Here is a 14,086-nt window from a genome sequence, read left to right as displayed (position 1 = left end):
ACCAAGCACAAACCAAACAGAAGAGGAGCTGTAAATCCTGACTACACATCCAAACCACACTTTCTCAGAGCGCTGGAACGTTTCTGAACTTCTCCTTGGAGAGCAGCACATTCCAGCTTGGTGCATGCAGAAAACACTAGAATGACGAGAATGAGCACGAAGGCTTCCAGAGGTCAGGTGCAACATTCCATGTGCTGGTGTTATTACGACACGGCTTTCACAAAGACCACCGTTACAAGCTTCTCATATCATCTCTTCATTTATGAGCCGGAGCGGCAGCAAGCAGGAAGATCAGTCCAATTATAATAATAACTCAATGTCATCAATAAAATAGAGAGATTTACCAAGAATAATATTTTTTTCCAACAGATCACCAGTGCAGATGTTTAAAAAAATCTAGACATAGAACTACTTTTTTTTGTATTTTATTGTTCTTCTGTATTGTTTTCCACGGTAGAAAGCAGAGCACCATGGTGATGATGCAGCAGGTCAGAACCTGGAGAAGGGGTTTAGGTTTATCCTTTTGTGAAACACTCAGCACCCTCCATCAACATCTGTCGGGTTCCATTTAAAAGCAGGTGAATATTTGCTTCATAAATTCAGCTGGTCTTTGTTTCTGTGTAAACATCTGGAACTCTGTAAAGAGAAAACAAACAGCACACAGTCCCATGTCCCACACTGAAAATCGCTCAACACACAGCTACGGTTAGAAGAAAAATGTTGAAGATCTGCCACCTTTTGAACATCTGGATGTAAACATTTTGAACATCTGGATAAGTTTTGGGTAGCAGCTTCTGTTACTCATGACTTTAAATATGTTGGAATATCAGGGTTCTTATGTTGTGGGTTCTCCATCATCATCACCTTCTACAGTAACTGATCATTATCCATCAGAACATTACAGATGTTTGTGTCATGTGTCTTAAAGTTCTGTGGTGCTTTAAACCCAACATTAAAACAAATTTCCAAACCTTCATCTTATGGACAGATGTTCAGTCTGAACAACAAAAACAAACAAACACAATCAAATATGATACATGACGTGTTTTAGAAATGGATTCAAAACAGCTTTTCAGACTCACTTGGACCAATCTGACGTCATGTGGTTTTTCTCTGGAACATCTGGATGTGCAAGCAAATGTCACACACACGCTTTACACAACAACTTGAACATCAAATCCTTGTTCCAAATGTAGACTGAAGTTTGGCAGCTTTTTATTTTAACAATTAGACCAAAAAATATATATTAGGGTCAAAATATTTACCTCATTTATCGACCTGATCATATGTCCAGCAGGATTTCTTCACCTCCTTTCATTCAGGTCAAAACACGTGAAAATCTGTTCTGTTGTGTTAGTTTTTCCATTTTTTTAAACATTTCTAAACAGACATGGACAGATGAAAGACGGATTATGTAGCAAAACCCTGATGGATAAAAGTTGATGGGTTTTTTACATTTTTTTTATTTGGAGTGAAGGAGAACAAACTGAAGATCTGGATGTGAATTCAGAGCAGAACTCTAATAAACCCTTACAAACGAGCTGAATAATCCCGAGTGGTCTGGCCATGACCTTACACCAAAGTGCCAAAACCTTGCCAAAAAGACACGGCCTATTAAAGTGTTTCTGTAGCAGCAGCCAAAATCAGGATCGTTTAAACTCTGATCAGCAGCAAACAAAATTCCTCACACAGAACATAACGGAAAGCGAAGTGTGTGTCACAGGTTAGCCAGCGGTGACCAGAGTCCTCCAAAAACCGACCCCATTTCCTCCCAGAGGAACCTTTTAAAACTTTTAATTATTCACAATCTCAGAGCTTGAAAAAACCATAACCTTCTCTATTAAAGGAAAACCTGTGAGCTGCCAAGATTTATTTTATTATGAATTTTGATTGTAAACGTCTTTCATCACTCTGTTATAATGACCTACAATGTCGTTTGTCTGCCTGCCGAAAGTGGTGGAACTGAAGTGCATTCTGGGAGTTGACCGTGTGCAGCTTCTTCTATTGTTTTATACATTGTGTGTTCAGGTAATATTTTTTACTTCTGAGTCTGCTAGTTGTTCTTTAACAGTTTCACCACAGACCAGTTAACCTCATCACAATTTGTGTTTAAATGGCTTAAAAAAAAAGACAAAAAAAGACAGAGAAAAAACACACATCCATGTCATCAATAAAGCCTTAACATCACTAAATTAGCTAATCCAAAACTCTGAAGTCATGTTGTGACATCACAAAATGAACTCATGTATAGTCCCGCCCCTGAATCCATGTAATCGGTTTAAAAAACGTAATCCAATCATTGAGAAGAATGAAAAGAGCTTAGCACATTAGATTTTACTGGCTATTACTGACTCATTGTGTCCATCCAGTGAGTGTGTGTGTGTGTAGTCTTCTGCTGCCAGGAGACGTGTGTGCACATGGATTAGAGCAGCTTTATTGCTGTATATAAATTACAGCCCTGGATGTGATTCATGTCTCGTCAAATAGTTTCACAGTAAAAGCTAAGAAATGTTTAACAGCACCTTCAAGTGTTTGCTCAGCTAACGGTTCTGCTGCCTCTTTGTTCTGTCTTTGCTCCGCTGATCCGTAACAGGCCTTTAGTGAGACGTCAATCATGTGAGATTGTGTAGTGTTGTGAAGCGTACAGTCTGGTCTGTGTAAGACAAACAGAACTTTATCTCACTCTTCATGAAGCCACATCAGGTGTAACTTATAAACAATTTGTGTGTGTGAGTGAGAGGGAGTGTGTGTATGCGTGTTTGTGTGTTTGTGTGTGTGTGTGTGTGTGTGTGTGTGTGTGTGTGTATGTGTGTGTGCATGCATAATGGGTCAAGAGGTTATACTTTTTCTTTGGCAGTAAAATGTGACCTGCTAATACATTGCTGTCCAATCAGCTGTTTGGGAACCCTGTCTAATCCCGCCCCTTTTCCCTTGTCTATTTTTTTTGGGGGGAGTGTATAAATGAGTTGGAGGGGAGCGGCGTTCAGCAGAGAGAAGGACTTTACCAGGCCAGGACACAATCTGATGATGTTTGTTGATAATTTAATGAAGAAGGAGGTTTCTCTCTGCGTCTGTGCACAGGTGATTGTTTTTAATTCCATTTGTACCACTGCATGCAAAAGTTTAGTTTAGTCATAGAAAAACAAAATAATCACCTTTTAGACTCTCTTTTTTAAATTATTTTTGTCAACATATTTTCTGGTCTAGGACATGAGAGAATATTTATTTACTTAAATAAAAACTTATGTAATTAACAGCATAATTTAATAAATAATATACATTACCTTGAGCAACAGAAAGGGTGTGTATACTTTTGATCATTTTAACAAATAGAACTCCTGACTGAGGTTTCAGTCTAGCTCACACATCCAGAAGGAAGTAACAAAAAGCTGTGTTAACAAGCAAACATTAAACAGAGTTAAATCTTTGGTATTTAAGAGTGTGATGGTGGAGTCTTTATAGAGGTTCTGGATCTCTGAAAGTGATCTCTGGGTTCTCTGTACAGGTTCTGTTATTCTGTGCAGTGATGTGTGTGAGACAGAGAGGAGAACCGTGTTCACGCACAGAACCATGTCAGAAGGAGCTGCGTTGTCACTACATGGGAGGAAGCAGGAACAGGACCGGAGTTTGTGATGGTGAGTGTGTACTTCAGGCTGGTCTGAGGGCCACTGAGAGGCGTGGTTTGAGCTCTGGATGTGGTTTAGGGCCTAGAGTGTGGTTTAGGGTGTGGGGCGTGGTTCAGAGTTTGGGGCGTGGTTTAGAATCTGGGGTGTGGTTTAGGGTTTGGGGTGTGGTCTGGGGACCAGAGTGTGGTTTAGGGTCTTAGGCGTGGTTTAGGGTCTGGGGCATGGTTTAGGGTCTGAGTTGAGCACTGGTTCAGGTGTTTATGTGTGATGATCTCATGGTTTCCTCACACTACTGAGGATTCAGTACTGCATGTGTTCACAAGTACTCTCACATACATGAATATCATTGTCATTAATTTTCAAGGATTAGAGACAAATAGTACTAGTATTTAGATAAAGAAGAAAAAACATACCTGTGCACTGAAGTGGGTTCATCTGTTTAGAAGCGTTAATAAAAGCGTGTGTAAGAGTGTGTAAGGGCGATATGCAGTGTTTAAGTAAGTAAGGATTAATGAAGATAATAATTACACCTTGTTGTCTGGATCCATACACCTGAAGTTAATCCCAGAAAAGACGAATCCAGTTTGGTCCATAGTCAAGGACAATAATCTTACTCACATTTTCATGCTCATCTTTTTTTCTTTTGTCTCGTGAGCAGCTCCTGATGCAGAGCCCTGTGCAATGGGCAGCTCTGTGTACCACAGCGGCGAGACGTTCTTCCCGAGCTGCAGTTATCAGTGTGTGTGTCGCGGTGGGCAGATCAGCTGTGTCCCTCGCTGTAACCTGGACGTGATGCTCCCAGGTCCGGACTGTCCATTCCCACGTAAGGTGCAGGTTCCTGGAGAATGCTGTGAGAAGTGGGTGTGTGATGAACAGGCCGAGGTCAGCGTGCTGGGGGGCGTGGCAATGGCAGGTGAGCTCTGAGGACCTTTAATCACCATACTGGAGTATTGAAAGTAGATGGTATAGAGTCGGTTAATGTGAATGTTTCTGTGAATCTCAGCATACAGACAGGAAGACACGCTGGGCTTCGATCCCAGCATGGAGTGTATAGAGCACACAACTGAGTGGAGTGCGTGTTCTCGGTCATGTGGGATGGGAGTGTCCACACGAGTGACCAATCAGAACCGGCGATGTGAGATGGTAAAACAGAGCCGGTTGTGTTTGGTGCGTCCCTGCCACACCCTAAACGAGCAAGAAGAGCATCAGGTATGAAAGAGAGAGACCCAAGTCTTTGCGTTCAAATCACCCTCAACCCAGAGGCTGTAAATGACATCTACAGTTAAAAAACAATCAAACAAACCGGTTAATTTACCTCCAAACTGATTATTTATTATTATTATTATTATTATTATTATTATTATTATTATTATTATTATTATTATTAAATATTCTAGGAAATATTTGTTCAAAAACTACAATCCAGTATCTCAGAATTAATCACTTGAATCTGAATGAGACATGTGACCTCGAGAGGTTTAGTTCTTGTTCTAGTTTAAAGGTCATGTTTGTGATTTTTTCCTCCACAGGAAGTGGGGGCTTGTCTCAGTACGACGCAGAGCCCCAGACCTGTGCACTTCACTTTCAGGAACTGCACGAGTGTGCAGGCATTTCGTCCTCGGTTCTGTGGCCGGTGTTCAGATGGTCGCTGCTGTACACCTCACGCCACCAAGACGGCACCTGTGAGGTTTCGCTGCCCGACCGGAGCCACACTCAAGAGACCTGTCATGTTTATCCGTACGTGTGCATGCCACCGTAACTGCCCTGCTGAGGACAGGGTTTCACAGCACGGACCTAAGATCGGACACTCCGCCTTCCTCACACGCTGAAGTCATGTGGAGAAACACAGAGATTCTCTTACTGCTTCCACCGAGGTGAAACCTGACAGGAGCCAGGACCCGAGTAAAAGTTTAAACCACACAGTGTTCACGGCACCATGAGACATCATAATTCACACAAATCTTACTAATCTTAGAGGCTTGCGCGCAGTTAATCACAGAGATTTGTTTAAAACAGCACAGACAACATTCACTCATACTGTAGCATCAGTTTTGTGTTATTTCACTCTGACTGTAAAACAACACTCCACAAACACTTTGTAGCTATTTTGTTATTTTAGTTATTTTCTTTTATAAACAGCTTTAAAAAATTAATAAAGTGAATCATTCTTGTCAGTCTCATCATTAAACAAAATAGTGTTGTTTTATTCAGCTCTCTGCCCTGAAATTATGTAAAACACCATGTGTGCTTTTAAAGTGACAGTTATTTAGCTCAGCATCAGTTATTCTTAATGATCCAAAATATAACCACAGGAAGAAAATTTTCTCTCTTTGGTTCTAGATGTCTAGATCCAACACCTAAAAGTACTGAAGAGTAAATTACATCACATCACATCTTTCTAACACATTGTTCTTCTCAACTCAATGAGGTTATTTCTATCCTCTCAGTAAGCAGGTCTTCTCTGAGCTGGACCACACTGACTCTCTCTAATCAATGAGATGGAAATCAGAGAGATGGAAAGAGAATGAAATACTTGGACATGCTGTTCTAAATTTTCACCAACCTAATGCTCAGCAGTGTCAGACAAATTCCTCTGGTGTGTGCATGTGTGTGAGACCTCTCCCAGGCCCTGGCATCATAAAAGAACACCAGTCACGACCAAGTGGATGCAGTGTGTCAGTGGTCAAAGGTCACGTTCACAGTGGACTGAAAGTTTAATGAGTTCATGTTTGATCTCTCATCTATATGTTTAGATTTTTTCCACGTACGTTTTTAAAATACATATTGTTAGTGTTGGGTTATCAGCTTGTGTCATTACATTCCTCAGCTTTTAAGCAGATGATTTGTGTCATTATCATGATAAACACTTTATAATAATAAAGCTATTTTTATACATGAGCTGTATTTCTGTGGATTATTTTATTTCCAATATTTTAATCTCTTTTTCTAGGAAACCTTTGTACAATGCAACATTAATTAGTCATAAATGATAAAAAAAACAACAACTGAGAGTTTATATAGAAACACACAAATGTTTACACTCTCAGGACAAAATGTAAGGACAAAAATACCACATTTTGTGTATTTAGTATTCCAGACAGTACTGAATATTAAACACTCATGAAAAGTCAGTTTAAATGATTCTGAGACCTTTAATGTGATTTGATAAAAAATATTATTATCCTGGGTTTGTTTATCTCTACATAGCTAACGTTACAAAATTTCTACACAAAAATCAGAAATTAAATCTTAAATATTAAATATTTTTTTGTGAAAAACATAAATTAACAGCTCAGCTTTGTTAAAAAGACAAATTTTAATTCATGAAAATAGTTTTATCTACAAAATTAGCCTCAATAATGAGCTGGTGTTTATTTATTTACTTACCTACTTACTTAGTTAGTTAGTTAGTTAGTTAACCGCTAATGCTAATCAGAGCAGTGAAAAACTGAAAATATCTGAGCTGGTGATTTTGAGGAAATTATCTTTATATTGATTTACAGTTCTCTATATCATTCATACCAACAGTTATTATTTAACTATTTAATAGTTATCATCTCATATCTGCTCACTAAAGCAGTATGTTGTTAGCTGTGCTAATTCTAATTAGTTCATTTATGCTAACACTAACACAAGCTAATGCTAGTCAGAGGCCAGAGCTACAGCATCTCATTTAAACCATGTCATAACTTTAACATCACGAATAACATTTTATCTCAAAATTAAATAATTTTAGCATTTCATTTAACATTTTAATTCACAAATAACAATATTGTGTCAGCTGTTTAACGAGAAGGCAGATAAGCTGGTGAAGTAAATCAGCCACCTGGGCACAAAAAGAAGTGATTATTGTCGAAAGTGACGACTTTTAATAAGATTTTATTTTGAAAAGACAAAAGCCTGTTGTAATTAGTGCAATGACTGTACTGTGACTGTAGGTGGCGGCAATGCTGTATTTTATACATTTAGATAGAAAGATCACATCTCAAACCAGCCTCAGGGACTCCCTTCCCCTGCTTTCACCTGCCATCCCCTGTTTTCTATCCAATCATAACTAAAAGCTCAATTAAGAGAATGAATGCAATACATAATGAAGGCATTAGTAATTATTAAACTATTTTAATAACTGACAACTAGAATTGCTTCTGGCCATTTAAAATCGAACAACATTGTCAATTTCAGAACTTTTCAGAACAATTTCAACTTCTACTTCAGCCTGTAAAACAACACCATATTTCCAGATTAATGGTTCAACAAGCTCCATTTGAATGTTACTTTCTTTTGTTTAATGTGAAATTATACAACCCATCACTCAATTATTATCAATTTCAGTACAACATTCTCTTTCAGCTGGAGAGTAACAGTAGCAGTCTGGATGCAGGTAGCCACAAAAGGGTTCCTTATCCAGTCAAGTGCAGAATAGTGAACCTCGATGTCAGGAAAATATGAAAATATCCTGTACTCTCTACTGAAATTTCCGTCCTGGCATTGCCTATACCAGAGGTCTAGGACAGTTGTGTCTTTACCTTGCAGTTCCAACTTCAATCATACTAAATAGGACAGCCAGTTTTTCATCAGTGGTGCAAGTGTATGCAAGTGCTGAGAGAAAATATCACTGACTTCCTCCTGTAACTCAGACAGTCCCTTGAGAGCAGTGTAAATTAGTATGAAGCAATAGTTGCTGGTGTTCAGAGTTTGCTCTGTCACACAACAGTCGGGATTTAATGAATCTGATGATTTTAACAGCATAATTAAGGACTTTATAATTTGGGACTTTGTAATTTGGGGCACAGATGTTTCGAAGCTAAAGTTTTCCTTTTATTTATGCAGTGAATTGTCTTAATGCCACGGTTTGCTGTGAGCTTTTTTTTTCGATTTGGCTACAAGCAAAAATACCTTATATGAAGCAAGCAGGGAAGAGCTGTGCAACACAATTACGCACACAACTGCACACAAAACTACACAAGACAAAGTCAAGATAAAAGACAGACCATACAAACTATACAAAACACTACAAGACAATACAAAATATAATACACTAAAGATAATACATAAAAGATAATACACATTGCTCATCATTGCATTAATTTTCACTGCATTCATTTCTGCTCAAGATGTGTAGGGGAAGTGGGCGTTGGCCCGGTGTCGCAGACATAGCGTCAGTCTGAAGGCATACAGTATCTACTAGGATGGCAAGCTGTGGGCACAAGGCACAATTAGTGCCTCAGAAAAAAAATTCGATTTGGCTACAAGCAAAAATACCTTATATGAAGCAAGCAGGGATGAGATGTGCATCTGTGTTGCCTCTTTTAATTTGTCTTGACTTTCCTGAGATTCAGAAGGTTTTCTGTAGAAAAATTCTGCTGATCTACCTACACACAACTACACTTACCACTGCACACAATTGCACACCAACTACACAACATAGTCAAGTCAAAAGACAATGCAAACAAATGTTACAAAACACTACAAGACAATACAAAAGATAATACACAAAAGACAATACACAAAAGCAAAACAGCAACTGACTGAATGACACACAACTACACACAACTACACACACAACTACAGACCACTGCACACAATTGCTCACACAACTGCACACACAGCTACACACAACTGCACACACAACTACACAAGACAAAGTCAAAACAAAAGAAAGTTTTCTGAACTGAATGGCACATAACTACAGTACACACAACTACACACAAACAAATTCCCCTTCAGCACCATTGTTTGATGATTGATGATTTACAGGTGATTCCCCCACTCAGGTTTCGTGAAAACCTTCATAACACTATAACACATCCCTTCAGCCATTCATCTGTGAGTGACAACAATTAATCTCCTCTTTCTTTTCCTGTTGACTTTTTAAAGGTCTCTCTTATTTGAAACAGAAAAGGATTGTCAGTGTGTAAGAGAAAAAGGATATATAGAAGTATGTAATGTTGACTAAATGGCACACAACTACACACAACTACACACACAACAACAAACAATGACACAGACAACTACACACCCAACTGCACACAACTGCATACCACTGCACACAATTGCTCACACAACTGCACACAATTGCATACACAACTACACAAGACAAAGTCAAGACAAAAGAAAGTTCATACAAACTATACAAAATACTACAAGACAATACAAAAGATAATACACAAAAGACAATACACAAAAGCAAACAGCAATTGACTGAATGGCACACAACTACACACAATTACACACAAAAAATGTCCCCTTCAGCACCATTGTTTAACTAATCAGGCAATTTCTTAGAAATGGTGTGAGGTCTCTCTCTCTCTCTCTCTCTCTCTCTCTCTCTCTCTCTCTCTCTCACACACACACACACACACACACACACACTCTGCGAGTGACAATAAATCTCCACTTTCTTTTCCTGTTGACTTTTTAAAAGTCTCTCTTATTTAAAATGGAAAAGGATTGTCAGTGTGTAAGAGAAAAAGGATATATAAAAGCATGTAATGATGAACACTGAAATCTTTCAGCACACAGTTCTCATGATCTGCTTCATCTATGTGGAGTCTGATGTATTTCTTGCTATTCAAATCTTTCCAAATCAGTTCAACACTCCCAGTTCCACACCAACAACACTTCATGTTATGTTATGTCATGTCATGTCATGACTAAGACCTCTCAGAATCCTGCATAAGCGTCTCTGGTAACGGATCTAAATAAACTGGTGTAGATTTAAAGGTGCCAGATTCCTTGGGTGTTGGCCCGTTGTGTAATCCTACAATCTGAACAGAGGATCCAGATGTGTGTGTGTGTGTGTGAGAGAGAGAGAGTACAGTGTGTAATGTGTGTACAGTACAGAACACATAGCTCCTGTTAGCTCTGTGGTCTTTATTCTGGTGTTCAGGAAGTGAAGGAATTGTAATATTACTGTTTTTAATGATGGAGATAAATGTAGTGTTAAATAAAAATAAACCACACACACACACGGAGGAGAGTTACACACTTTAATGGCCAAGGTTAAGCGAAAGAAAGAAAGAAAAAAAGAAAAATCTCAAAATGGCATTAAATGATGTGAAATAAATTGTCTATTAACCTCAAATCTAGTACTGACTTCACACCAGTGCTGTATAATATAATATAATATAATATAATATAATATAATATAATATAATATAATATAATATAATATAATATAATAATATAATATTATATAATACCTTCCACAATACATAGACATAGTTTATATCACAGTGTGTAAAAGAATAAGAGCTACTGAAGCTGTTCTGAGAAACAAACTGATGATTCACTCATCATTCTTCTACAAGATTACAGCTGTGCACAGCTGCATGCAAAATCACAGGTAAACAAAGGAAAGAGCACTAATGATCTACAGCCAGTGTAACTCTAAATCAGGTTCCAGTAGATCACACGATGGACTCCTGTTGGTCCACCTGACCTACAGCCTGGAACCCTCCATTAGCATGGTTAGATTCAGGTCTGTTAGCACAGCATCTCCTGTAATTAAGAGATACACAGAAACATACTGAGATGAAACATCGTGTTTTACAGCAGTACCCTAGCTCCCTACACCCTATGCAGTGCACTAGATGTATATTTTACATCAATTTTATTGTATATTTTTTTTAATATATATTTATATTCACTAAACATGTATGTGCACTACACAGGAAATGATTTATTACCCTGCTCCCTATTTAGTGCACTACACAAGGAAAATAATGTGAACATTTTTCTACTTTCTGATTGCCACACGCTGCATCTTCAAAGCTAACAGCATTGTGGATGACTTCACACACCTCTCATACACTCTTCACCCCACACACCCCTCACACAAACACTCTACTCCCTCTTGCTGACTAAGCTCACATACACACACAACTGTGTGAACTTTACTGTTCTGTACTGTACCAAATGAAAAACATGCTTAAACACTCCATACATCCATGTTTACAGTGACACTCTTTGTTCAGATTCCTATATTTTTGCACAATAGGATGTTAAACCTGTAACATCCTGATTTCCATATGATGATGGCGAGAGCTACGCTGATGACAGGTACACTGATGACAGACATTTTTGCAGCCTTGGAATCAGGGACTGTAAAAGAGAGAGAGAGAGAGAGAGAGTCACATTAATCACTGGATTCCCTCAACACAACAGCTTCCACACTGATTATACAGCCTCACACAGAATAGCACTTAATCCAGCTCTAATATTTTTCATTATTTTTCATGTTCTAAATTTCAGTGTGACACATGAGGGATGTGGTAGCTCAGGGGTTGAGGTGTTGGCCTGCTGATCTGAAAATTGTATAAAATAAACTCTTTGTCACTCTGGATAATGCTTCTGCCAAATATTGTAAAAGTACTGTAAATGTTGTGGTTACATCAAACTATGTTGATCACAGACGTGTTAAAATCTCACTGCTCATTTCACTCTGCTTTCTATTTATTTGGAAATTCCCCTGGTCTAGCACTAACAATTTTACCTCAGGTTCGAACTTCTGTACTGGACTGTCCTTTAAAAAACACATGAGTGACTTATATTCACCTCCATCACCTCCAGGTCCTCTGTCACCTCCATCACCTCCACGTCCTCCGTCACCACCATCGCCTTTGTCATGGTCGCTATCATCTGAATAAAGTTCAGCATTGTTATAGTTTAGGCAAATGAGTCTATATTAGAATACATATTTGTGCCAGATTCATTCTTTAGGTTTTACTGTGAAGTTTTAATAAACAAGTAATAAATGCTGAAACTCACCATCCATGAAAGTATCAGCCTTTCCAGAGTCACACGGATCTGCAGGAGGAGGAACAAACATTCATAGGTAGTGACGTGACATACAGCTAAGTTTGGTGACCCATACTCAGAATTCGTTCTCTGCATTTAACCCATCCAAAGTTCACACACACAGCAGTAAACATACGCACACTGTGAACACACACCCGGAGCAGGGGGGGTTCGTTATCATGCATATCATTGCCATTTAGAGATAACTGATGTATAAAAACCAGATACCAATAACAATAGTAGTCTGAGCTGTTGACATGTCCTCTTAGAATACTTTCATTCATTCATTCATCTTCTACCGTTTATCCGAACTACCTCGGGTCACGGGGAGCCTGTGCCTATCTCAGGCGTCATCGGGCATCAAGGCAGGATACACCCTGGACGGAGTGCCAACCCATCGCAGGGCACACACACACTCTCTCTTAGAATACTTGAGTAAGTTTATTCATTGTAACTGAAACTAGTGTTAAGATGAATGATTTTGAGTAATTTGCAATTTTGAAGAAAAAAAAAAATCACTTTCCAGAGTCAAAGAAAAGACTGTGTTGAGTCAACAGGTCATGCTTTAAATCCTAAGCAGTGTCTGAGACAGTGAAGCTGGATGAATATCCCTTAGCCACATTATCTTCTGTTTTAATGCTCAAGTGAATTGTATTATTACTAGAGTAGCAGTGTTTTCAACAAGACAGTGTTTTAACACAAGTCACGTGTCTTCTACATTACAGATACAAATATTACTTGTAAGAAGATGAAGAAGCAAAAGAAGAAGAACATACCTGTGCACTGAAGTGTGGTAAACTGTTTAAAAGCATTAATAAAAGAGTGTTAGGGTGATTTGTAGGGTTTATGTAAATCAGGATTAAGTAAGAGTTACTAATTAACACACCTTGTTATCTAGATCGAAACACCTGAAGTTAATCCCTGAGAAGTTCCCGTTAAGAAGAATCCAGTTTGGTCCCTTTTTAAGGACAATATAGTCCTCATTGTTCTTCTCATCAGTTATGGGTGTTTCCTACACACACACACACACACACACACAAATCGTGTTCCAATAAGAAACTTGACAAACTTAGATGAATAATCCTGTATTATAGATATAGGCAGTTCTCACCTCCTTCTTCCAGATGTATTCATTACAGTGTTTTGTGGTGTTCACTGTGAACATCACTGATTTATTGGTGAAGCTTTTAATACAACACCATGGAGGAACTTCAGAGAGAGTCCAGTTCATCCATAACATAACCACACCTACACAAGAGAAAGGTACACACACAAACACACAAAAACAAAAGAGCAGGGTGCTCAGAGCAGTCCATGAGTCTAAAGACCAAAACTTATAGAGCCTAAAAGTTACTAAAAGTTATAACTTCCACATCCTTTAAAGTTCAGCTCAGACTTACATGTAATGAAAAGTTTCCTGATCGCACACATGCTGCTTGCAGTACGGTCCTGAGTGTGTGGATGAGGTATGTCAGTGTAGGAGGGGTATGTGTGTGTGGAGGAGGTGTGTGTCAGCAGAAGCTGTTGTGCTCTGTAAAGGACTGCTGGCAAGAGGAAGTCTTCAGTGGTGAAGTCAGGAAGTCTCTCTGATCTCTCTGGGGAAAAAAGCAGTATTAGTTATGTGTTCTGTACAGTAAACAGTGCCTGCTAAAACTGAAAGA

The 14,086-nt window shown here is 38.6% G+C and overlaps 2 protein-coding genes across 2 annotated transcripts; one reads left to right on the top strand and one right to left on the bottom strand.

Annotated features, from left to right (window-relative positions):
• The first annotated feature begins 464 nt into the window (after positions 1–464).
• On the top strand, positions 465–6,448 carry LOC132846312 (CCN family member 3-like). The gene is made up of 5 exons (XM_060870993.1): positions 465–3,081; positions 3,506–3,635; positions 4,285–4,539; positions 4,630–4,835; positions 5,156–6,448. Exons 1-5 carry the CDS (start codon positions 2,962–2,964, stop codon positions 5,453–5,455), a joined length of 1,011 nt encoding a protein of 336 aa, XP_060726976.1. The 5' UTR covers positions 465–2,961; the 3' UTR covers positions 5,456–6,448.
• Positions 6,449–11,035: 4,587 nt separating this feature from the next.
• Positions 11,036–13,866, bottom strand: LOC132846068 (uncharacterized). The gene is made up of 8 exons (XM_060870581.1): positions 13,826–13,866; positions 13,537–13,673; positions 13,312–13,437; positions 13,202–13,223; positions 12,396–12,434; positions 12,183–12,266; positions 11,636–11,729; positions 11,036–11,126 (listed from the first exon to the last, which is right to left on the bottom strand). Exons 1-8 carry the CDS (start codon positions 13,854–13,856, stop codon positions 11,036–11,038), a joined length of 624 nt encoding a protein of 207 aa, XP_060726564.1. The 5' UTR covers positions 13,857–13,866.
• Between the last annotated feature and the right edge of the window lie 220 nt (positions 13,867–14,086).

The sequence above is a fragment of the Tachysurus vachellii genome, chromosome 5 (assembly GCF_030014155.1).
Source record: "Tachysurus vachellii isolate PV-2020 chromosome 5, HZAU_Pvac_v1, whole genome shotgun sequence".
Classification (NCBI taxonomy): domain Eukaryota; kingdom Metazoa; phylum Chordata; class Actinopteri; order Siluriformes; family Bagridae; genus Tachysurus; species Tachysurus vachellii.
Note: the sequence above shows the minus strand (reverse complement) of the source record. Positions and strands in the feature narration are given on the sequence as shown.